At 39.6% G+C, this 26,132-nt stretch overlaps 2 protein-coding genes across 2 annotated transcripts; both read left to right on the top strand.

Moving 5' to 3' along the window:
* Window positions 1-9,856: 9,856 nt before the first annotated feature.
* Window positions 9,857-14,168, top strand: LOC137260649 (uncharacterized). Its single transcript, XM_067798250.1, has 2 exons — window positions 9,857-10,175; window positions 13,906-14,168. Exons 1-2 carry the CDS (start codon window positions 9,857-9,859, stop codon window positions 14,166-14,168), a joined length of 582 nt encoding a protein of 193 aa, XP_067654351.1.
* Window positions 14,169-23,139: 8,971 nt separating this feature from the next.
* Window positions 23,140-25,957, top strand: LOC137261076 (uncharacterized). Its single transcript, XM_067798744.1, has 3 exons — window positions 23,140-23,371; window positions 23,739-23,885; window positions 25,695-25,957. The coding sequence occupies exons 1-3, from the start codon at window positions 23,140-23,142 to the stop codon at window positions 25,955-25,957; spliced, it is 642 nt and encodes a 213-aa protein (XP_067654845.1).
* The last annotated feature ends 175 nt before the right edge of the window (window positions 25,958-26,132 follow it).

Genomic DNA, 26,132 nt, shown 5'->3' on the forward strand with positions numbered 1-26,132 from the left:
CCCCGTTTAACAAGCTAGTAGCATTTACCCACTGGAAATGCCGAACTGTGGGAATTTGTGTAGTATTTGGTGTTAGTAATGTTTGGCGTGTTGTCTAACTCCGATACTCTTTATTTTGAGCCATTGACCGTGCTTCAAACAGATCAAAATGAATATTGAGGTGTTTGGCAAGATAAATGCGTTGTTTACTGGCCACCAATGGGTTGATGCACCGTCTATGTTTGTTTATAAGGATGAAGATTTTATGGATATCAACTTCTTTATATGAGAACACAACCTTTCGGAGTTAATGCTTACTCCTTCATCAGGTGATTGAGTATGGGGTACAGAGCTATATTTATATGTACAGGTAAAACAATAACAAAGTAACAAGTGGAATGACTTAACGAAAGCTGGAAGCCAGTATAAACAAGCGCTGATTGGAACCCGACAGTTATGATAACAATGATAGAAGCCAATGGTAATACATTACAGATGATGGGATATGTTTACATAACACAGGTAGGGGATTAAGGACGATGTACATGATTGGGGATAAGGATGGAAGCCAATGGTGGATGATGTTTACATAACACATGATTGGGGACATGTTTGTTTATGTTCCGTAAGATCGAAGGTGGAATAGCACTGCATCTATAAAGCCATTAACAACAATGTCAACAGTTGCTGACTATTTGAACTCAAAACTCTTCCAATATTTAGCTTGGTTACGAAATGTCAAGCATGTTCCACCTGATGCTGGCGAACGGCCTGCTTCCAGTTCTCTTCGAGGGAGATGAAAGGACAATGAAGATGAGTGTACAACTTGTACATTCTTCCTTCGTCTATTCTTCAACAATCGGATCTTCAGAATCCCTATGATCATCTTCCAAAGCCATGTGTTATCATAGGAGACCTGAATGGGTATATCCCGCTTTGAGGAAGTGTCCATGCTAATAAGAAAATTAAAATCATTGAGAAATTCATTTCAGATAAGTTATATATTTTCAAAGTTGATTCAGCCACTTATCTTCATCGAGCTACCTCCTCGTGGTGGGTGCTGGATGCTGAGTGTGGGTAACGCTAAGAGCTCGCCAGTCCCCCTTTCCCCCCCCCCCCCCCCCCGTGTGGACCCGGGTCAGCACGGTCCATGCGAGGAGCGACCGAACTGGGAAATCTGTTTGCCATGAGTTGCGTCCCGTGTCGGTGGAGGAAGGGATCCAGGTGGTTGAGGGCGATAGGGGCCTGGAACCGTGTTCCTGCTGCCTAACACACCACTTTGGCCCTGACTTCACCAGACGGGTGGTAGAACTGGCCCTGAATATGAATACTATTGAAAGGAAGTTACAATTATGGCTAAATAGAATTCATGAATGGTAGTTATGAAATGGATTTAAATTTTCAAAGTTATAAACAAATTGTATCCACTTCTGCATTCAGTACAAACCTCACACAGCTGTCAGAAAAATCTCCTTCAATTATACAGGGCACCAATCCGTTCCAAACTTGATTATGGTTCTATCGTATATGGTGGAGCCTGCACAAGCAACCTGAAAATACTTGACTCAGTTCAACATCAAGGTCTGAGACTGTGTCTTAGATCTTTCCGTACTTCTCCTACTGCCACTCTTTATGTAGAGGCTGATGAACCATCTTTAAACCAGCGCAGCATAAAAATATGTCACTAAACTCTATTCTAGTGAGTTTAACCCTGCACATAACTGTTTCTAATCCTCTTTATGAGGATTTGTACAAGAAGTCTTTTCTTGTTCCGCCTCTAGGGCAGAGAATTAAACCATTTATTTCTTCTGCCGGCATTGATCTGGAAAGTATATCTCCTTGCCGTCTTCTTTCTTCTCCTCCTTGGCAGTTGGTTAGGCCACAAGTTGACCTAACATTAACTTCATTTAAAAAATCAGGAACTATTGAATTACAATATAAGCAAGAATATAATCAATAATAAATATATATATAGCAATAATAAATCCTGATCGGGTGGTCAGGCTCGCTGACTTGGTTGACACATGTCATCAGTTCCCAATAGCACAGATCGATGCTCATGTTGTTGGTCACTGGATTGCCTGGTCCAGACTCGATTATTTACAGACCGCCGCCATATGGATGGAATATTGCTGAGTGCGGCGTAAAAATAAACTCACTCACTCACTCCTGGGTACAGACCGAATCAGTCGTTGGATGTTGTGTTGTGGAATCCTTCTCCATTCCTCCTGCAGCATGTGTAACAACTGTTGAAGATTCTGTGGTGGATTACGACGTCTATCTATTTGATCCCAAATGTGTTCCATTGGGTTAAGATCCTGGGATCTGGAGAACAGGGTACTGATGCTGTTTTGGCCAGGTAATCCACGGTGACATGTGCTGTGTGGGGCCTGGCGTTGTCCTGTTGCAAGAGCTGCCGTTGACGGTCAACAAGGTGAAGAATGTGCGGACGGAGAATCTGGTCGATGTATCGATTGGCCGTCAGATTGCCTTGGACAAACACAAGTTCCGATCTGCAGGTGTATGAGATCGATCTCCACACCATAACACACCGTCCACCGAACATGTTATCGTATTCCAATTGCGTAGATCGATGCTCATGTTGTTGATCACTGGACCGTCCGGTCCAGACTTGATTTTGTACAGACCGCCGCCGTACAGCTGAAATATTGCTGAGTGCTGCGTAAACCTAAACTCGCTCACTTGTATGTGTTTGGGCGCCGCCATATAGCTGGAATATTGCTGAGTGCGGTGTAAAACTAAACTAAACTCACTGTTTGGTTGTTGTGAAATACACTCCTAATAAATAAAGCACAGTGTAGTTGACTTCCACTTTATCTTAACAGCATCTGATACATTAATTATTACAACTGTCTTCAAAGTAAAGTATAGCTATTCTCAGTCAGTATTTATATAGTAGTACGTTTTTTTCTTTAAAAACTATCAAATGGCACTCCCGTGAATATCACGGAAAGGAAAACCGAATATATAGTGTGGGGGACAGTAAAATAAACTTTCTGACATTAAAGGACATATGGAACGTTGATGCAAGTGATGCATACTCCCTACAGAACAGTTTGGAAAATCAGAAAAAATGATAATATTTATTATGCAGATCGAACTGTGGATAATCCGTGTGAGTGACGAGTAACCTAGCATAATTCCCGAAGCGTGAATGGCTAAAACGTTCCATCATCACGCCGAAGACCCGGGTTCGATTGCCCACATGGTTGTAGTGTGTGGTGCCGATGTCATGTGATGCCATCGTAAGATTTGTTGCTGGAATAGTACCCACTTACTCAAAGTATTCAACAGTTTACAAAGCAGTCTAAAACTTGGATGGTAAGTTTACCCAGAGCTAACTGTTCACTGCACCACTACCAGCCCGGTCGTTGCTCATGTTATCGACCGCTTGCTTTTTACAGTTATTACTCGAATATTAGTTCGACACATACTTTGGGTCCACTTTAAGCCCACTTATAAACTTTTAAGTCCACTTATAAACTTTGCTGATTAACCAACCTTCTTCACAATCCCAATGTTTTGTTGTGGGTTCGGTTTTACACTGCTTTTAGCAATATACCAGGAATATCACAGCGGAGGGCACTCACATATTGTACCCATATGGCGAATCGAACCCGGTTTTCAGTGTGACGAGAGAGCGCTTTAGCCACTAGGCTGTCCCGGCGCTCTACTCCGCGGGGATGTGTGGAACATTGCTTTCAGCGGCGTAAATCTCACTTATTTACAGTCATTTACATTATTTTACAAACCTACATGTGCAATCCTGAATTTGAAACAACAACTTTGTCTGTTGTTATCGGAGGAAGGATACTGCACGATCAGAACAATGCAAATGTGTCTTTAATCAGCCTCAAACACAGTGTGTTTTCTTTTCTATTTCTATGGAGACTATCATGCCTCACAGAGTACCCAATTGATCAGTAGAAATTGGATTTTCTTTGTGACCGCCTGCGTTGACCTCGTATCCGCCTTTTAAACACAAGCAATAGTTCAAACGTTTAGTTTCTTTATGAAGCTTAACAATATTTTTAAATGTAAATCCCTTGCCGCCCTGACTTCACTAAAATGGAAACGTTTGTATGTGAATTATTAACAAGGTTATACTAACCAAAGAATTGTAGATCGCGACCGATTGGTGTATAAACGCAGACGAAATATACAACAGTGACAAACAACGCTTTGGTAAAAAATAAAAGGCTAAGTGAAACGTGATGCAAATGATAACGATGAACCACGCCCATAGTGATGTCTCGCAACAAACAGAGTCGATTGTCGTTTTCTGATTGGTTCAGCGCTCTTTTATCATTTTCAATGTACCTCGCTGGAAGAGACAACTCATTCGGCACCTCGTGGTGGTACTTCTTTATCTCGAATAACATTGAAACATGCTTGATGCACGGAAATACACGATGTTTTTCGAATGCAAATCGATGGAAATCTGATTTTCTTGTGTCGTCTGCACAATTTAGCGACGGCTACGGAAAGTTATGCCTTGCATTCTAATAAATATATCGTGACAAAATGTTCAAATGTATTCCCTGTGATGGAGCGGCGACAATACCTAGTGGAGAGACAGCAAGAAGCAAGAATCGAATCGTTTGATTCACACAGGTTGACTGAAGAGCACGATCTGATACCCATGCTGTAAACAGTTCAGAATTAATATTGATGTTTTTAGTAAGATAAATACATTGTTCACTGGTTCCTCGGGACTCATGGGTTGATGGGCTCAGAGAACATAGACAAAACTCGGGGGTACATCAGCCCATGTTCCCCTCATGACCAGTGAACAACTTTTATATCTTACCTGACATTTAAATGTCGTTTTCTGATTAGCTAAGTGCTCATCTATTATTTTCAATGTACACCACTTACAAGCGAGGTAGAACATAAACACACATCGAGGGTGCATCAACCCGTGCCCATTCCCTTCCCTCACGTCAAGTGAACAACTTAAATCTACCATTATCCTTGACTATCATACACCCCGCTCTGAATAGTCGAAAAGTACAATACGTCCCTTGAATGGTAAGACACCGTCAGTGACAACTGGTACCTCAATAATGCCAGCCTCTGTGATATAGACTAAAGTAAACAAATAACACAGAAAACAATCTATCAAACTATTTACTAACAAACATCGGGGATACATCAACCCATGTTCCCCCCGTGACAAGTGAACAACTTTACACACGCAAGCAGTCACGTTGAAAAAAGTTACAAGTAACATAATTCCGGATCCAGTCGCCATGCTAGCAGAATGAAGCAACAATAAACTATCACCCTTTTGGTGACGCTGGATACGAGCTGGCGACGCATCTATCAAGTGTCTACCCTGTCAAACTTTCGACGGTAGGAGATGTGCCTGCCATTGTGACCAACGGGTAACGCGTAAAACCAGAGGGCGCATGAGAAACGGCCATTTCAGTATTTATGCTCGACTTTCTGTCGTATTAAACATAATACACGTATTAACACGTCAGTGTTCCAAACTCTAACATGACAGAACCACATACCAAGATAGGTACTTTGACTACGTCGTGTTTGACATGAGCCATCCCAGTAATGAAAGATTCTGAGTAATCACCCATCCTAGAACATCCATCTCCAAGGTGATTTTATCTGCACATAACAGAATTGACACGATGATCGGTTGCTTGGTTGCGGCTAAATGTCACACTCAGCAATATTCCGGCTCTATGGCGAAGGTCAATTCTATCCCTGATCTTCCCGGGTATTTATTCGAAGAACTGTATGCCTGTTGTAGTGATGATTACCATGCCTCTTACATTTCATTGTTCTCGTCGGTTATCCGAAACTACATTAAGCAAATATATTTTGAACATTTTGGATTGCAATACTTTTTGAGGTTCTCTATTGTCTCAGAATTGACCTTGATGTCATGTCATGTTTATTAAGGAAATATGACAGAATGACCAAGATCGGTTAAGACAGACTGAAAGTACATTGCCCCGAGATGATTGTCCCGAGGAAAGTATCCAATCTTTATGTATGGTTTAGCAAAAGTGAATATCCTCCATGGGCAGATTTGGATGCAATGTGTAATATGCGTAGTATCTCTAACCACAGGCAAACTGTAGGGGTGCGCAGTATAGAGACAATGGCCAGTCTTCTTACATGCAAAGCGAGCAAAAAGGTTGGCAACGTACTTTCCTCGCTTCGGTTCGAAAAATATTTTTCATGTCAAAATAAAATATCTCCACCATCAGAAGTATATACACTCATTTCTTCGCTGGGTTGTGCTCGCACATCCCCAACCCCTCTTTGAACAATTACTCACATGAATATGTTTTATTCAAGATTTTAAGAGCAACTCGTGATATATCAGAATCGCCTCCATTTCCCCTTCCAACTTCCGGTTCAACGGAGTGAAGGAACAGGAGGGTATTATTCATTACAGTTACCTCGTCTGCTTCATTCGGCCATTACGCCAGAAGTGTTTTATCTCTAGCACTAGAGACGACAGATAAGGCATATAAACTCCAACAGGTTCATGATAAAATTAGGCAATATGGTATTTCTGTTTAATTTCTGCTTATTCATGTTCCGTCACTCCGTCCAACCGGAATCTGCCTGGCAGGGGTAATGGAGGCGAGGAACGACCTGAATACTACGAGTGACGCCTAAAATGTTGAACGAAACATATTTCACGTGAGTAATTATTAAATATAGGGAAGGAAATCTGAGAGCACAACCAAGTGAGGAGATTGGAGTGTACCTTTGATGGTGGCGATATTTCATTTTGACATGAAAAATATTTTTCGATCCGAAGCGAGGGAAGTACGTTGCCTAACTTTGTTCGCATCGCTCGCATGTAGGAAGACTGGTCATATTCTCTACGCTGTGCAACCAAATTTGAGCTACATTTTGCCTGTGCTCTAACGATGGCTGTGACATGATGAGAAGAAACGTTTTGTATGATGTTTTTCTCAGTTTTTCATTCCTCGCAACACAACTTCCTTGATGGGGTCAGTTCTTTGCCTCATTTAGCAACATTTCAGCCGAGGACACCAGAAATGGACTGCACACGTTGTACCCTTGTGAGGAATCGAACGCTTTATAAACAAGGCTACAACACAACTTCTGGTGTAGTCGAAGCACCAAACCTTAGACTCCACCTGACTTCGACGATATTTCACACCTGCAATCACTGGATATTCGTTTGATCCAGGTGTCCGATGGACAAAGGAAACAGTTTATTGATTTGTATAACTCCAGTAGGAAAGGAACGGACCTACAATTTCGTTTCGCGAATTAGTATGTCACAGCTAGAAATGTTTGAACTGTAAAAACAGTACATGAAAACGGTGCAGCTGGTGCATCGTTGTTCCTTCAATATCTGTACTCTATTAACACTATTGATCATTTCCTGAATATTGAACCATCAATACAAACATGATTACATAGTTGGTGCGATGTATTTGACTGCTGCCAGGATTGTGTCTATCAATACCGTATCCCAACACTATGTTTGCCCCGAATTATATATGTATGAACTGATTTAGATCCGTTTTCTAACGGCTAATGTTGTAACCCTATACGTGCCGCAATATGAAAGTAATTCATAATGTTGAAAAAAGGACAAAAAGGGCACTAATTCGACAAACTAACAAACCAATCAGAACGCGCGTAATGGATGCGGTGCTTTGATATGAATAATCCCCATTACTTAAATCGTTTATGGCATTATGTTATTGTTTAAAAATCATAAAAAATATATGATATTATCGTCATACTGAAAGTGAGTGAGTGAGTGAGGTAACATGTAACGCCACCTCGGCAATATTTCAGCCATATCGTGACGGGGACATAACATTGAAATGGAATATATGAGTGTTATAAAAACATGTCGACAAAATCGACAAAAGACAGTAAAACAACTAGAATATCACAGAAAAGAATATAAAACTAGTAACTATACCTAAAACAGTTTATCTGTACAACATAAAAATGGGCTAAAGATTGCTAACAACTGAAGGTAGATCATGGCTACTTATACTGAAAGAACTACGAATGTAGCTAACAGCATTATGCTGTCTACCGTGAATTTTTTTATTCAAATAAATACGTGAAGTGTTGACATAACGGCTGTCACTGGTCCAATTGATTGTAAGTTCTGACGATTGTACGTGCGCTTCCAACAGTTTTAGGAACTTTAATTATACATCGCCGGTGTGTGTGTGTGTGTGTGTGTGTGTGTGTGTGTGTGTGTGTGTGTGTGTGTGTGTGTGTGTGTGTGTGTAGTTTAGTTTTACGCAGCACTCAGCAATATTCCAACTAAATGGTGGCGGTCTGTAAATATGTTTAACTAGGGCAATCCTGTGATCAACAACATGAACATCGATCTGCGCAAATGGGAACCGATGACATGACAGGTGTCAACCAAGTCAGCAAGAATGACCACTCGATCCCGTTAGTCGACTCTAACGACACAGTCACCTTTTATGGCAAGCGTGGGTTGCTGAAGGAGTATTCTACCCCGGGACCTTCACGGGTCATACATCAATGGGAGTTTCAAGACATTACTATTATATCTGTATAACTAATTAACTGTAATCTTTAACACTAGGCATATATTTCACGTCTCAGGGAATATTTTATTCTGACTTTATGTTTTGGTCATTCGTTTATTTTTGAGTTTGAGAAATGTTTTTAAGTCATTTTTGAGTTTCTGCTTTGGGATTTAATGTAACTTGCTTTTTTAACAATAAATTTTATTTTCATATTCATTAAAACAATTTCCATTTGTGATTAAACCCTATTTAGAAATAGGTTTCTAAATATAAGGTGAACATCCGGTAATAATTACATCAGAATTTCTTTAGTAAATATGTTTCTCTCCGTTTTCTAGTTGTATCTAGGAGGTTTACTTGTTGAAATAAATAAGGAAATAAATTAAGAACTAAAGAAACAAAAAAGTAGTACTGATGTTCCAACGCCAATATGAAATCCTTCCATAGGGGCAACAGTTGCCGTTGGGCTTGTCCCAGAATAACACGAGTTCGTCCTGAACGTTTGAAAATCATCCATTTGAATGACTTGGGCTTTCATACCATCTGTACATATGTTTCCTGAGATGGTGTTTCCAAGTAGGGCCATACGCACTCTCACAACTTTTACGAGTATCAGTACTGTATACGGTGTTTTTGATACTACATTCCCCATAAGCAGGATACCTTTTCACGAGCTTTCGATATTATCAGAACCTACAGACAGTATTTGATGAATCCATGTTTATAGGAATCGAATCTACGTGTTTGAATTTGAATGGAGGTGTATTGATGGATAGTTGTACTTGTTCAAAACTTATATCTTCTCATCTATTGATGTTAGATGAGCACAGGTATAATACCATTCTGTACGCAGGATAAAGGTCTTCTTCATCTCAGAATATCTGTTGTTGTGTATATATCGCATCTGTAAGGCGTATTCTTTATAAACATAGCCAGTCTTATCTGTTTTTACCTGTATAATTGATTATAGATTGATGTTGGACAAACCTGTCACTGTCCAGGCTAATATACAGGTTTTGGGAAACGTGACAGATGTAGATATGTGTCAAGAGCAAAGCTAGGTAAATACATGGCTGATCAATACTAGCAGATATTGGCAGATATGTATTTGTACTTAGGGTAGCCTTGTCCAGGACAAGTGGACCTGAGCATCCGAAGTCAAGGGACCATTCCCAAGAATATTCTGTCACTCGGGTCGAGTTGTCCAACGCTTGTCAGACAGCGGAGCGAGTTCAAAGACTTTCAAGAAGACATAAGGAACACTCGCCTTAAAACAGAAACAGGTTTTAGGTGTGCTTCTTCAAAAGCAAGGGAGACAAATGTGGGCATTTAAAGTCGTAGGCGCAGCTCTGCTATGGACAAGCGTCGCCAGTATCGATGAAATTTGTGGCGTGTGGAATGTGAAAATGATGCACGGGTTTGAAAACAAGCGAGTGACTGAAAATGTCATGTGGACGGAACAGAACACGGCGAGTCTGTTTGAGTGTGCTGCCAGATGTGGCCAGCATGACCTGGCTGTGACGTGTGGCTACAATCCAAGGACGTTAGAATGTGTCGCCTACAGTGCCAGGTTCACAGACCCGTCCGCCGTGGCCTATGTGGACAACAGTAAATACAGAATGTACTCTCTAAACCCAGGTAACTATGAAGCGTTTAACAATTTCTACAGATGCTCATGTGTTTGACCACTGCTGACCGTTAGTTTACTCAACCATGAAAATGATAGGGCAATGGCCGTTTCTGCTTTATATAAACTACGCATGTTTAGGCATATTTCAGTCATCAAACATTGCGAGGGGTGTGCGTTGGTATGTGTCATTGAATCAAATTGTTTTCTGTGCAAATTATCTTCTTCTCTAAAGGGTTACTATGGTATTTTACACAAAGGAATAACGTTGTCTGGATCCGTTGTTTGGAACGGTCACGAGTTTGAGTAGTATGGATCATGGGTTAAAATTTTCCCTTTTGTCATTTTGGATTCTACCCTGTCTCTCCTCGTGAACTACATTACCCACATATGTGGAACTTTGGATATGGTTTTGCTAATGATCCCTTCAAAATGAAATGTGAAAACGTTACAAAAACTGGACATCGAGAATGTAGTTAGACTTACCACTTTTTATATTCCCTCCTGAGTTTTATAAAGAAAAAGGCAAAATGCTGTTTTCAAATAATAATCCCCATTCATCTGATGGTGGTAGTTATGTGTCTAACGTTTTACAGTTCCTGAAAACAAAAGCATAGCGTAATATAATTTTCATAAAAAGCAAAGGAACCTGAACATTCCATGTGGATAAGAAGTGTAAGCGTGAATGCACTTCAGAGACAGACATCTTATGAACGCACTTCAGAGACAGACATCTTATGAGCGCACTTCAGAGACAGACATCTTGTGAACGCACTTCAGAGACAGACATCTTATGAACGCACTTCAAAGACAGGCATCGTATGAACGCCGCACTTCAGAGACAGACATCTTATGAACGCACTTCAGAGACAGACATCTTATGAACGCACTTGAAAGACAGACATCTTATGAACGCACTTCAGAGATAGGCATCTTATGAGCGCGCTTCAGAGACAGACATCTTATGAACGCACTTCAGAGACAGGCGGTTTGAAGAGCGGTTACTGTACAAACAACAATGGTCATAAACAGAGAATAATACTCGATGTCTCATTACATACGAACTGTACGAAGCGATTGTCTTCACTATGATTCCATGGGAAGCTCACGAGTTTCGTATAATTCGTATGTAATGAGACCCAGTGTGGTATTATATGTCTTACCCATGTAACACACACACATTAGATTGACCAAATAGCGTATTTTCGATATTTGTATGGTTTTAAACCGAAACCGGTTACATAAAGAGGTTGCGGAATAATTGTGTACTCTACATGGTATTCTTGCATAACATCACACGGTATTGAGGTCACTAACACTGTGCCCTTGGTAACGTCACGATGCATGCCAGTTGGCATCGCCTCGTACAGCCTCTACAGTAAATAACTCGCAGCACTCCGTTTCTTGGTTTGCAGTTGCTTCACCCTCCTAACATCATTGATGGAAACAATACGTTTATGCATGCATATTAGTTGTAGAATGAATGAAAGAGTAGTTCGGTCACAACGTGACATAACAGAAACGTCATCAGTTCCAGTCAAATTATTAGAATCTAAAGTCTAGTTGTTACGACACAGGGCCCTCATTCTCGAAACTAGCCAGGTCAGCGCGATACGACACTCGTGTGACGTAAGGGATTATTATGCAACTATGTGTTCTAGTTTTGAAAAGTGGCGTTGGGTTCTTGTGGAATAGTGCTACATTGTGCCGTTAAGGGTGCCAAATCGGCATTAGGCATCCGGTATCTGACATGGTGCCATTACGCTCCTAACGCCAAACCTATCCCCGACACATATGCCGTTTTGAATACAACCTTGACTCATCACAAAACCAAACTCCTCTCCATCGTTGTTTTGGATATGTACTCTTGTTGTCCGTAATATCCTTTGACGTAACACCCGACGATGCTGATAAGTCAGAGATGTGATTAGTTACTGTCAAGGTAGGAATAATTTCGTAGGATTATCCCAATGTAACATTCCCCAGTCAACGACAGAAATCCCATGTCAACAGATGTGCCTCACTCTCATGTAAATTAACCTGTGCTATATAAAACTGAGTCAGAAAGAAACTTCATGAAATATAATTTTAAAAACAAATAATGAATATTTTTTCTCTGATGATACATCTATGCATCCGAAATGGGATCCCTATCTTTTGACTCTAGAAAAACGTTAGCAAAACCCACTCGTGCAAATGACTTTAGTGCCAAATCAGGTTTTGCAAGTGCAGTCGATCACGTGATCTTCGCAACGAAGTTTTCTTCATTTGCACGTGTTTGCATTGGCCTCGAGAATTAAAAAACAAAATCACTTTTAAACCACAGTTCTAACGGTACTTTAAATGACACGATTGTCAAACGTGCAACGTGAACATGCCTGAGGGGCTGAGATGTTTAGAGGTCGACTGTCCTCACAGACCATTCAAAATCGGTTGCGGGCTGCCAGTCTCCATTCTCGACGTCCATATCGTGGGCCAATATGTTGCTTCATCAACATCATAGTGTGCAGTGGACCCAACGTCACCTCCGACTGGAATCGAGTCGTCTTTAGCGATTAATCTAGGTTTACCCTCAGTTTCGCGGTCGGCAGGCATGGAGACGACGTCGTGAACGGTATGCCCAATGTTGAGTACAGGAAGTCGACAGATTCAGGGTCGGAAGTTGCATGGTGTGGGGTGCGTTCTGTGGGAACAGCCGTTTCCGACTTCTGGTCATTCGTGGAAACCTCACATCTGCTGCTTACCGTGACCAGATGCTCACCCCTGAACTCGTTCCTTTCATGGCGGCTCATGGCCCAGCTGTACAGTTCCAGCTTGATAATGCTCGGCCGCATACCGCGACACGAAATTTCCTTCGAAACGTTGGAATCACCGTCATGGGCTGTCTATCGAGGTCCCTTGACCTTAATCCAATAGAGCACTTGTGGGATGCACTTGGGAGAAGGTTTTGTGGTCTTAGGAACCATCCTCAGAATTTGCAGGAACTTGTCGCTGCCTTGCAAGAGCAATGGCGCAGAATCCCCAACCACCTGTTGACAAGGATTAGAAAGTCGACGAGGAAAAAGTGTTTGGCAGTGGTGAATGCGTGGGGTGGCCATACACAACATTGAACGGAGAAATTTCGAATTTTTATCCTTGTGACTTGACATTCTGTATACCCATGTTTTGGAACGGCGGTGTAGCCTAATGGAACTGATTGTGGCACTGTCAGTGTATCGAGTACATCACACAGATCTCAGCAATGAAATAAACCAATTTAACCATCTTACCATCTCTTGTTCTTTTATAGTGCCCTGAAGAAAGAATGTGAAGTTTCTTTTTTGACTAAGTAAAGTTAAAGAACCAGTCATCGACGGACTGTAAAAAACTTTCAAAAATAATAAGTATCACAAACTAGCTAGTATGTATATTTTAAAAACAGGAAATTTTAGAGAATACCGTGTAAAAATGGGCTTTTGATCACCAACAACCGACGTTAGATCACCAAACTAGGGGCCATGGGGGCGTAGAGTGTTTCTGCTACCTCTATGTTCTTTCATAGTGCCCTGAAGAAAGATTGTGAAGTTTCTTTTTTGACTCTGTATATAACAGAAGCTCGAATCAACACCAACCACACACTCACGAACGCATACACGCATGCAGACCCACACAAAATCCCCAGAAGGATGCAATATTAGACAATATCAATCCACACCTCCAGGCATACATAGATAAATAATCTGTTCATTTGTGTTTCTATAGGTTGTTCTCGATACGGAACTACCTTCACCGAACATACGGGTCGCTATGTGTTTGACTATGATGATGTGCAACTGTTCTCAATCACCGAGGATGAGTGTAAGGCCAGATGCGTCAGCGAAACACGCTTTGTGTGCAAAACAGCAGAGTATCTACGGGTTATATCTGTTTGCAACCTGAGTTCTGTAGATTGGATGGATATCCCCGTCACTGCGAAAAGAACAAGTTCAGACAATAACTTACACGCTCGGCACTGTGATATATAAGTGAGGGTTGGGTACAATGTGGGAATGGGGAAGCCAATTTCTGGTGTTCCCCTCCCTGATATTTCTGGAATAATGCTAAAAGCGGCATAAATCTAAATCTAAATCCACTCACTAACTCAGTGAGGGTCCACCTTATGTCGATGGTGGCGATGAAGGTTTGTTTCAGTGTAACGTCAACTGCTGGCCAACGAACAGTCATCGCCATATTTTAGCGGTATTTACAAAATGACCGTCCGTGAAATTAATGAAAGAGAATAAATTCTGACTCTTAATTACCTAGTCACCAATGTGTCCAGCCCGTTCACTGCCGCCAATCATGCTTTTTATATAGCGTGGCGGAAAGGAACCATGGCAGTCTAAACAGATGTTTTCTCAAAATTAACTGCAGCAGTTATGGGCATTCCAAATTTCTCATGTCATTCGTAGCCTCATATTGTAGTGGCGATAATTGGCACGCGGCGCTAACTGTTCGCGAGCAAGTGACGATTGGTTTTGAACAAATACTAAGTATTGATCCCTGCATTTTCTTTTATTAGTCACTTTTTTGTCGACGCATTTACTTTAACTTTAACACAACCATATTTCTAGTTCGGATTTGGATTTCGTAATGCAGTTTACTAGAATTTGTCGTAACGATGATGTTTTTTCAAAGGAGATGCAGACAGACTGGCGACGTTGAACTGCGTCTAGGCTTAAACTCTTTGCTGCAGATAAATTGGTCTAAATGTTGAGAAAAAACGCTTCTGTATGTATTTGGATCCTGGGATTACTAGCTGGAATATTGCTGAATGTGGCCTAAAAATAAACACACTCACTCCGGGGATTGCTAGGTGATTCCCGGAAGTCAGACATTTCATAAACAGTCTTGTTAAAATGGGTAACAGCCAAAATATGTTCATACACGTGTGCAGCCATTGTATGACTTAAAATTTACGTTTAGTGTTGCTTTAAGTCAAATACAAGAGACGAAATCCTTTCAGTATTAACGCAAGCACAGGCCTTTCTTGAAATGAGCAGTGTCTAATTACATCACGCAGTCATTAACGCAGCGTTCGCTCCTCACGCCAAATACATGGGTACAATGTGTGAAGACTATTTCTGGTGTCCTCCACCGTGTTATGGCTGGAATATTGCTAATTGAGTGAGTGAGTGAGTTTAGTTTTACGCCGCACTTAGCTATAATCCAGCTATATGGCGGCGGTCTGTAAATACCCGAGTCCTGACCAGACAATCCAGTGATCAACAACATGAGCATCGATCTGCGCAAATAGAAACCGATGACATGTGCCAACCAAGTTAGCGAGCCTGACCACCCGATCCCGTCAGTCGCCTCTTACGACAAGCAGAGTCACATTTTACGGGAAGTATGGGTTGCTGAAGGCCTATTTTATCCCGGATCGTCAGGGGTCCGGAATATTGCTAAAAGCGGAAAAAATCTACACTCACTCACTTGATTTTTTAAATCAACTTTTGACTCACTTAACTGGTGCCTGTTTCACAAAACTCTCGTAAGCCTAAGATCTCGTAACTTTTCTCGTAGGTCTTGTACCTGGCATACTGTAACATAGGAGGTGCAAATGCTACGAGGAAAGTTACGAGACCTTAGGCTTACGAGAGTTTTGTGAAACGGGGCCCAGGTCATTTGTTAGCAGTCGGTTCCCACCCTTTGGTTTACGTCAAAACAGGAGGAAATGGGGTTCATTTTTTTTTTATACTTGTTTTTAATGATACTTAATCAAATTAGTTAATGAATGAAAAGAGTCCTGTTCATCGGGGTTGTAGACAAGGCGATCCTCTCTCGCCTTGCATTTTTGGTCTATGTGCCGGGGGCCTTGCAAATTTAATCAGCAACAATAAAGATATAACTGGAATAGCCAATGACCAAATCACTTACACTCTTTCTCATTATGCAGATGATACTGAATTTGTGTTTGAAGCAAGAAACAAAAATCATGTGTAGTTACAATTGCCATGCTTAATTTTTTGGGCTAATATTTCAGGTTTAAAGATAACTTATGACACGTCACAAGCTGTTGTATCGGTTAAGAAAAGAAATAACAATGTACATTCAAATTCAGGAAACAAATGTTTCATGTCTGCTCTAACGTGGACTGCTCCGCAAAACATTATTCATGTTATTATATGCCAAGGGTGTCATGAAGAATACTTGGACAAACGGAATGCTTGAGGGACAGAATGCGCATCCATAAACAGCAAATTAAGGACCCCAAAACTAGGTGCATCCCCTAACCCCCTGGATGCCGTGTTCTTTTCAGACGCACATTTTCATAAGGTTTGAAAAGTGAACGTTGTGCGAGATTTGCGCTCGCATGGTCCTGGATCTGCGTACGGCTATGAAATTGCACAGACATGTAGAATCTTTAATTTCCTATCCGTTGGTATAAATATAATTGCGACTACCTCAGGGGTTTGAGAAATAGACACTGCTAAAAGTTGTACAAAACTTTTGTGTGTGTTCAAAAACAGTAATTTTCTCAGTTTTTTATCGTGCACCAATAAAGGCACTCTGCTATGATTTTTTTAAATTTGGCATCTTTACGGAAAGTGTGAGCGAAGAAAATACAGCTTCATATCTGAACGACTTAAGTGTATATGAAATGGATGTATGTGCTAATGCATAACGTCATACTCACAAAATCAAAAATGACCTGCAATAAATGTCAAAAATCGATTTTCTACTATGACGTCAAACGTCGACATAGAGGTCATGCACGTATAAAGATAAGGGAGCATAACTCAGCTATGGTTTACATTAGGTCAATGTAACTCAGATCACATGGAGAGAATTTGCTGTGGATACGGACAGTATATTTCCGTTATGTTTTGTTCACATTGAACCAAACTATTCCAATACAAAGTTCCCCAATGTGAGAGGATACCTTTTGGTAGTTTCACAATTTGTAAGAAAACATGCCAGTGTACTACATGAAAAAGCAGGTAATAGCGATTTGGATGGCCCTATCCGATACATATTTTAGTTCTTACATTCCCATATTCTCCTGTTTGTGTAGATGTATTTTTATTAATTTTGCATCATTATTAACGGAAATAACTGAAAATGATGCGACGTTTTAGTTGACGTAAGGGCATGTTTTGTGCATTTTGTGACGTCGGAAAAAGACATTAGTTTGCTGATTGGTATATATCTAACCTAATATCCACTCTCGGCTTCTGTGTCAGAATTCAACACTTTTTAGCCAAAATATAAAATGAATGGTTTTATCACTGAAATAGTGTCCTGAATATATCAACAATTACACGGTTTTACTACATATCTTATTCTGAGCAACACGCGCACCTGCCTAGCATCAATTTAGCGTAAATCACAATTTCACAACACCTGAATATTCATTGAGTATTCATTTAGGAAATAGACTTTTCTTCTCGTGATCAATTCCCTTCATAAGTATGCAATGAAAGGTACAAAGAGATCGCTTTTTCAGTAAAGAAGTATTAGAAAATAGACGTAAAGCTTGTCCAAATTAAGACATGACCTGATTTATATATTTTTAACAATTTTCGTATAAATATTGTTTGAGTTAGACATTCTGCCATCAGATATATTTTAATCGAATTTGAATTGACTTTATTATAGAAGAAAAAATGATAATGAATCATGAAACGTTTTGACAAACTCGCACCTGGTCAATTAATATGCATGATTGTTTTGTCTATAAAAACGACACAAACCAATACAATGAACAAGACAATTCCTTTAAATAGTAGTATGTGTGCCCCTACATTTCATAAAATGTACAAATCATTTTCATTAATATTATCCGTTTCACTTATAAGTTGGAATTAAATCGCTGTTTATTAACCTGTTCATATGAAACTGCAATATTTGTCCCAACGTATTGAATATTGCTCATCACGGGAACTAAAGCACATTTTGCAGTAATGGCTACGTGTGATCTTCCAACACTTGTGTAGAGGCTTAAAATGTGGTATAGTACACTTACTGAGTCAATTTCCCATGTAAATATTATTCAAACAATCAAAAGCTTTCAAAGAATATAAACGGATACCTTATATCCACACATGATATGGTGTTGAACATGGATATATGTAGATACTGAAATCAATTTCATGAAAAAATATCTGAACGATGCGCAAAATATACATCACAATACTAAAAGTGCAGTCGGAATGGTATGGGCATTGTGTTTACTCTTGTTCAACCGACCTTCACCTCAAAGAAATTGCCTAATATGTGCAACGATGTTGACCTGTGACATCACTACCGTTGGCCGATTTCTTTCAAAATGGCGGCATCGCTGAGAAGGGTACACAGGATTTTGCGAGGACTTTTTGCTTGATTCAGGGATCTTTTGTATATAAATGTGAGATGTAAGTAATCAGAATTATTCTGACTATCTGTGTATTGTTATATGTTCTTATCGTTTGCATTGTAAATGACGGAAGAAGCCAGAAATGCCGATAAGTACCGTTGTCGTTCTGCGTGATTTTGCGTCAGTCATGGCGTCACGTTGCACTAAAAGTTTGACAGTTTCTTATGGATTACCAAATGCTTTTATTGTATCTATTTTCAATTTGCTTTTTCTTGCTACGATACTCTGCCCCTGAATATACTAAGCGTATTGAGCCATTTTAAGCAATGATTAGACGGCTGGATGTTGGAAAATTTCCGAAAATGCTACGCAGTGTAAAATTGGAATTTTTCTTTGTTTACATTTCAGTCAAGCGCTGTCTTTCGAGCACAGCGTTCGTTTTCATACAAAGTATATTTCGTTTCGTTTTGTCTAGACAGTTGGTATTGGTGACAAAGGCCATGTGTAATTTGATTCTAAGATGCTTGGGGAATTCAATGATGCATTTGTCGCAGCTAACTATGAAGTATACTAATGTAAAAGGCCTCTCAATACGTGATTTTGTAAACATTATCCAATATGGCGGAAAGCGCACTTCGGCGTTCGTGTAAGTGTATTTTCGAAAACATCCCAACCGATTCTGGGTACATCGGTGACGTTTCAGAATTTTCATTTCTGGTTACATGAAAACTTGATATCAGTGATCATTTAACATGCCATTTTTGAAATTCATTACTCACAGTAATTATTCGATTTTCACATTTCAAAACATACTGCAAAAAAAACGCTGTGAATCTCGATTTTGTACATTTTGAAAAATGGCGACATTTACGATGAAGCCTAGTTTGAAAGGCGATATTAAGCACTTTAGCTTGGTCTGAGATAATAGTGGATGGTATCAAGAAACTGGGAATTTTCCGCAGAATTCAAAACTGTGAAGTATTTATATATGCGTGGTATATTTAGAATTTTATTGGACTTCAAAGTGAGGTATGAAGAGGAAGGACATATGCCACAGGGACATATATGTCACTTTTCCCTGAAGATACACGACTGAAACATGTCTAATAACACGTTTAGGGAAGACTGCAATAATAAAGTCTTCCTGGGGATTTCTTATAATGGAACTGAATAAAATGTTGTTTTTTCAGTTTTGTTCGTAATAATAAAAAAGATAGGTTTACAGGAGAAACTTTGCGCAAACCTGTCTCTGATAGAGGACTAGCTATGATATTTATTCTTATGTAAAAATCTCTGAAAGTGTCTTGGATGACAAAATTATTTACAAAGAAATGAATGCCTATTTTTTACAACACCATAATGGTCATAACCCATTTTTTGTGAAGATGTACTTCCAAAGACCCTTGTAAAAACAATAAAGGTGATTTAGCAATGCAAATAAAGCCAAGCACATTTGAATTTTGTTCCTGGGAGCATATTATCTTTATGGGGTGTTGAGTTTTGTGAAGAGCTTTCGACAAGCAAGTTGCCCTTAGTGAAAATTCAGTTTTACAGTGAGTGAGTTATTATATAGCGCCACATTTCAGACATATCGTGACAACAATTCAATTTATATCAGAATGAAAATCAATAAAGAGAGAATATAAAAAAAACTGTCACCCAAGGAGAGTAAAATACAGGAGTATTACAGATATACATTGTATACAGTACACCTAAACTGAAGGTAGATCGCCATAGTTTGGACCATGGCTACTTAGAGTATATTTGCTACCTGCTGGATTTACACCATCCGTTCAGACACAGGTGATTGAAGACAAAATTAATCTAGCCATAACTTAAAAGCACACATATTGTACAACAAAAGTGACAAGTTTAAATTTACTTTAAATGTGTTAGTACTTCGGTATCCTCTCAGGATGGCTTAAGTGAGCTTGCATCGGTTAAAAAGGTTTCAAAAAGATTTTACTTAGTATTACTTTCTTCTTCCAAAAGTTTCATTAAATCACAAAAACTCATTGTTTCAATGCTCCACATAACTGATTTCAGAATACTGAATCTTCTTTTCGTGTATCCCTTGCAAATTTAGTTAGCAACAACGTCCATTCTATATAATGTTATATTGTGATGGCTGGTATATTTACCATTTTACTTGGTCATGTGTGAATGAAGGTTGTCAAAAAGTTCTGTAAAAAATCTTCGTGGCTACATGAATACGTCCAAACATCTCACTATGGCGGGTACAGCAACGCGCAATAAACTAGGACAAACTACTGCGAATATGTGTCCCAGTATACCCAGCTGTGAATGGGTACCTCGTAAGGATGCGAAAGTTACATAAACTAGGTGTGCCTAATTGCGTTGTAAGTTCCCCAGGGAGTTGAGATTTGAAAATACGATGTGCCGTTGTGATAGACATCTCACGTGCTGTGTGTGTGTGTGTGTGTGTGTGTGTGCATGCGTGCGTGCGTGCATACGAGTGTGTTCCCTGGTTCTTTGTCCACACCTGTAAGAGAGATTCAGCAAAACAATATCCATTACAACGGAAAAAATACAAAACGAAAACAATAAATAAAACAACAATACAAATAAATATAACCAATCAAACACACAAACAAACAAACAAACAAACAAACAAAAAGAGCCCCAAAACATAAAGTAATCGGACATGGTCGTTTAAGATTATTTAAAAGATATTCAAGACAATGAAGTTTATGCAATACCCCTTTTCAAATTCTTCTGTCAGCGAATATTCCCGGAAGTCACTCGGCAAATGAATCCCAAACTCAACAATTTTGTTCCCACGTATGACGATATATGAAATCTCCCAAGAAACATTTCCTCGTATGTTTACTAAGGAATTTGTTCAAATTCGTATTTGTTTGAGCAAACCATACCTTTGGCCAATGTCATAGAGAAAATTGTTGTCTGTGAAAGATGACTGAAAAGTGATGGTTTTACGTCACAGGTCGCCAAGTATGCCAGTGAAAGTATGGGTTAGAACTTGTCTTCAACATCGCCTGCTTGTCATATAAGGCGACAAACGGGTTTGGGCGGCCAGACTCGATGGCTTCGTTGACACATGTTATTTCGTCTCAGTTATTTACAAACCGCTGCCATAAGTTAGCTGCTGTACGGTAACATGACTTCATTGACCTTTAACTGGATGTGCATCGCTGGCATTAGGTTTTATGAAACAGGAAGGTATAGCTACAGAATATGTAACGAACACATTTTAAGGTTGACTAGCAAGATGAAATAACAAATATTGTATCATGAACAATAAATCATAAGCATGTGTTATTTTACCTTCGTGTTTACCTGTTCTTTTAATCGAATTTGTTGTCACCATGGTGTCTTTATGTTCAATACATAATTTTCCTTTGGAATGATTCAGATCTATATTCTTTTAATGTTGCCTTAAAGTGACGCCTTGTCAATACCGCATTGATTCACTTGATCACAAACTCACTTACTCTTATCTTAAACAGAAAAACGAAAAGGATGAAAAAGAATAACGAAAATCGTACACACAGTTACCAAGTATGTTCCAGTGGTTGTCAACAGGCACTTCAACACATGATGTTAAATAGCTGTCCTTTGCAATGAATCAATATATCTATAGTTCGTTCTTTCAACTGTTGCCATCACTGGTCTTTTACAGATGTTTGTAGATAAGCCTATTGTGATACGATGTCAGTATTGACACCAGATGCTATGTCACGATAATGGCTAGATACGTAAGTATACATCTATCACTTGACTTGCTAACCAGATGCAATTAAAATTACGTTTGTAAGTAAATAATATTGTGTTTATCATTGCCGTGTGTGTATGGTTGCAAACATCTCAAACATGCACAAAAGGAGTTGCCGGAACATATGATAGGGACTAAATGAAGATTGTATCAGGAGTTTTGTAAACCACAGATACACGATAATAATGTTGATGATTGTTTTCATAATTAAATCACAATAGAACATGTACTAATATCCAACTGTTATTGAACATACAATACGTATAGGGATACAGTTCTTGGCTCACAGTTTACTCGTTGTGCTTAAACATCATCAATAAAACAGTTAATAGCTCATCACTATTAGCTTTCACAGCCCATTTGCACTTGTATATATTAGACACTTATGAACCGTAGTTTGTTGAGAACCTTCTACGGTCCTACGAGTATCCTATCTGATCTATATGGCTGATTATAGATCTATGGCGTGTTTGCCACAGTCTAAGTACTATATTCAAGCCAGTTGAATGATACAGCGTCTCATGTACATATATGCCTCCGTGTTGTTAAAGTATTTCCGATAACATCAATATTTGGTCACGTGGAGAAATGTGACTGAAACAAGAGGGAGTTATTCGTTTAAAAGAAGGAGGTAAGACTATAATTGGGCAATTGAAGTCTTGTGTGCCTTTGTATGGTGTTATCGCGTGTCAACGGGAAGTGTTTCGTGTTGGATGTGTTGAATAGCGCTTGTTAAAACATTCAAGAGAACACAAGGAACAATCGCCTTAGGCTGAAACAGATTTTATTTGTGCTTCTTCAAAAACAAGGGAGACAAATGTGGGCATATAAAGTCATAAGTGCAGCTCTACTATGGGCAAGTGTGGTCAGTACCGACAAAAGTTGTGTCGTGTGGAATGTGAAAATGATGCACGGGTTTGAAAATAAGTTAGTAACTGAAAATGTTATGTGGACGAAACAGAACACGGTCAGCTTGATTGAGTGTGCTGTCAGGTGCGGCCAACAAGACCTGGCTCTGTCATGTGGCTACAATCCAAGCACGTTAGAATGTGTCGCCTACAGTGCCAGGTTCACAGACCCATCCGCCGTGGCCTATGTGGACAACAGTGAATACAGAATGTACTCTCTAAACCCAGGTAATTTTCATTCTTGTCTGTTCCACAGACGTGTGCATGTGTATGTTTGTGACTGCTTCTAACATTCGCTCAGGTTTCAAAAAGGAAGAGGTTCTAAACTCATCGAGGCTAAATATACTGTTCATAGGCCTCATCTGTAGATTCCATATATTCCTTTTCAGCAAAAAAATGGCACTCAAATTCAAATGGAATCGGAAACATGCTCTGTTTACCTGTACTGATAAGTTTTATAAAGTATGTGTTGAATGGGTATGAGATCCCAACTCTCTGTTTCATCACTCTCATAATTTCTGGGAGACTAAATGAGTACAAAAGTCCTTTTAATATGCTGACAAAGTGCTTCACTGATGAATAATTCCTATTTCAGTGATGATTACCATACCAGCTGTACCACCACTGGGTTTTTGCACTACATCTAATGACTGTCTAGCGGCTAACTCGACGTGCATGCAAGGGGTGTGTGAGTGTAACATAACACACGTCTTTTCCTACGCTGCAGGAGGATGTGTCCAAGGTGGGTACTTCTTTATGTCTGAACGTAATTTACACTTACTGTCAGTCCGTTTGACTCAAACGTGGGCCGATGAATTGCAGTGCTCAGTTAACACTGATCATAATCAACACATCAGACCAACTCTGTAAATCTTTTGCCGAATTTATGGCTTAAAAATAAAGCAAACATTGTCTAACAAACAACAAATTGTATCATTTAAATATTGCCATAGTTCTCTATTTGTTGTGAGAGAGGAGTGCAGAGAAACGGACAGCTAAGTGTTAAACGAGATGAACGTGCCCGGGAGCCATCAAAGTTATTGAGTCCGTCACCTGAACTGTGCCGTAACCATCCTGAAACATGTTTTTTCTTAAAAATATCCTGTTCACTATCCAATGACCATGTGCAAATTTGTTTGTCACAAGAATTAGTATGTCCATGTCACTGCTGTATGTCTGTTCGTGCAATGTGTACCAGCGTCCTAAGGGGCATATATCTTTGTTCATGTCATCAGTAATTATTTGTCATATTCATGTCAGATATTAACAGGGACAATGAAATTCAATACATTCGAGAAAACAAGTTCTTCAGACATGTCACTTCAATGGATTACTATATGAACTTACAAATAATGAATATTTGCATCTTAGCAATAATCTACCTTTTCGTTACACAGGCAACTGTGATTATTTTGTCAGACCCGTTTGCAATATGTGAAAAGTTCATATCTGCTATCGTGTAATAGTGATGAAGGTCGTTTACCGCATTAGTATTGGACATAGGTATATGGTGATTACTTATTTTCTCCATAAGAACACTGTAACATATATTGTGGATTATTTCCGTACAACGTCAGGATAAAGCTTCAAGAATGTTATTACTTGTGGGCCACAGGGTCTGTATTAGCTTGTAACGACATGTTAACAAGACGTTGGTCATGCTTGTAGGTTTCGATGTGTAACCGTGAAGGTCTGGGTAAAAAATGTTGACCTTAAGGCACCCATGCCTGTCGTAAGAGGTGACCAACGCAATCGGGTGGGTCAAGCTTGCTGACCTGGTTGACACGTCATCGTAAAACTGAACTTACCCACTCACGTGCTTGTCATCAAAGGCGACTCTGCTTGTCGTAAGAGGTGACCAGTGGTCAGACTTGCTGACTTGGTTGCCATGTGATCGATTCCCAATTGCTCAAATCGATGGTCATGCTGTTGATCACTGGATTGTCTGATCCATGCTCAATTATTTACAGGCTGGCGCCGCATAGCTGGAATATTGCGTAAAACTAGCCTCACTCACTCATGTGCTGACGTGAATAAAAAAATAGAAGTTCAGGATAATTTCTCATAAATGAAAGCAAATGTTATGTGAAATTTACAGAGAAAACAATATGTAAAATGTTGGACTTTTCATTGATACCATTTCTTGCCAAATTGTTGGACAAAACATTCCTTCAAGAGGTAGGCATCCTCATAGCACCAGTTGTTCTCCCCTCCTTGCCGCTATTTCTTTATTCTTATGAATCAGAATTTCTGCTTGGGTTGTCAACATCAAAAGAAGGTAATCTGGCCAATAATTAACTTAACTCCCGGTACATGGATGATGTAATGTGGTTCAATAACAATAAAATAGCCAAATCTCCTCCACCTTTTTAACAAGCCGAACTTGCAATTGAGAACACAAGTGAGACGACCTTAACTGCTTCGTATTTAGATGTATATATGACAAAAGGAAATTCAATGATTACAGTTCAATGAATACAGGCTCACATACTCACACAAGAGTGATATTAGGGACACACTTTCATATATATTGTTTTCTTTTTTTATATAGGGTGTTCCGAGTACAGTACAACGTTCACCACATTTGCAGGTCATGTGATTTGGGGACATGACGATGGGGCGATGTACGTGGCTACAGAGGAGGAATGTCGAGCCTTTTGCGCCATCGAGAAATCAATAGTGTGCAAAACAGTACAGTATAACAACGAATTAAGCACATGCCACCTGAGTTCTTTTGGTTGGGTTGACGTCGCTCCTTCGTATCGGGCATTACGTATCAAGTATAACTTACACGTCCGGCACTGTAATTTCTAAATAGGATATTGATTTTGTTCTTGAAAACATTAACATAAGTGGGATTCCAAACCAAAATCTGCAAACAGAATAACTGACGTCAAGAATATGAAAGTCTAAACCAGACAATTGGCATCTATTTGCAAATGCTCACTTTTATGATTTCCATGCGACATAGTACACTACTTCCTGTTAT

Source organism: Haliotis asinina, chromosome 14 (assembly GCF_037392515.1).
Source record: "Haliotis asinina isolate JCU_RB_2024 chromosome 14, JCU_Hal_asi_v2, whole genome shotgun sequence".
Classification (NCBI taxonomy): Eukaryota; Metazoa; Mollusca; class Gastropoda; order Lepetellida; family Haliotidae; genus Haliotis; species Haliotis asinina.

Excerpts from the sequence above, each read along its gene's own strand:
- LOC137261076 (XM_067798744.1), top strand. The coding sequence starts at position 23,140 with ATGATGCACGGGTTTGAAAATAAGTTAGTAACTGAAAATGTTATGTGG. Across the intron at positions 23,372-23,738 it reads AATGTACTCTCTAAACCCAG|TGATGATTACCATACCAGCT; the intron begins GTAATTTTCATT and ends TTCCTATTTCAG. Across the intron at positions 23,886-25,694 it reads TGCAGGAGGATGTGTCCAAG|GGTGTTCCGAGTACAGTACA; the intron begins GTGGGTACTTCT and ends TTTTTTATATAG.
- LOC137260649 (XM_067798250.1), top strand. The coding sequence starts at position 9,857 with ATGTGGGCATTTAAAGTCGTAGGCGCAGCTCTGCTATGGACAAGCGTC. Across the intron at positions 10,176-13,905 it reads AATGTACTCTCTAAACCCAG|GTTGTTCTCGATACGGAACT; the intron begins GTAACTATGAAG and ends GTGTTTCTATAG.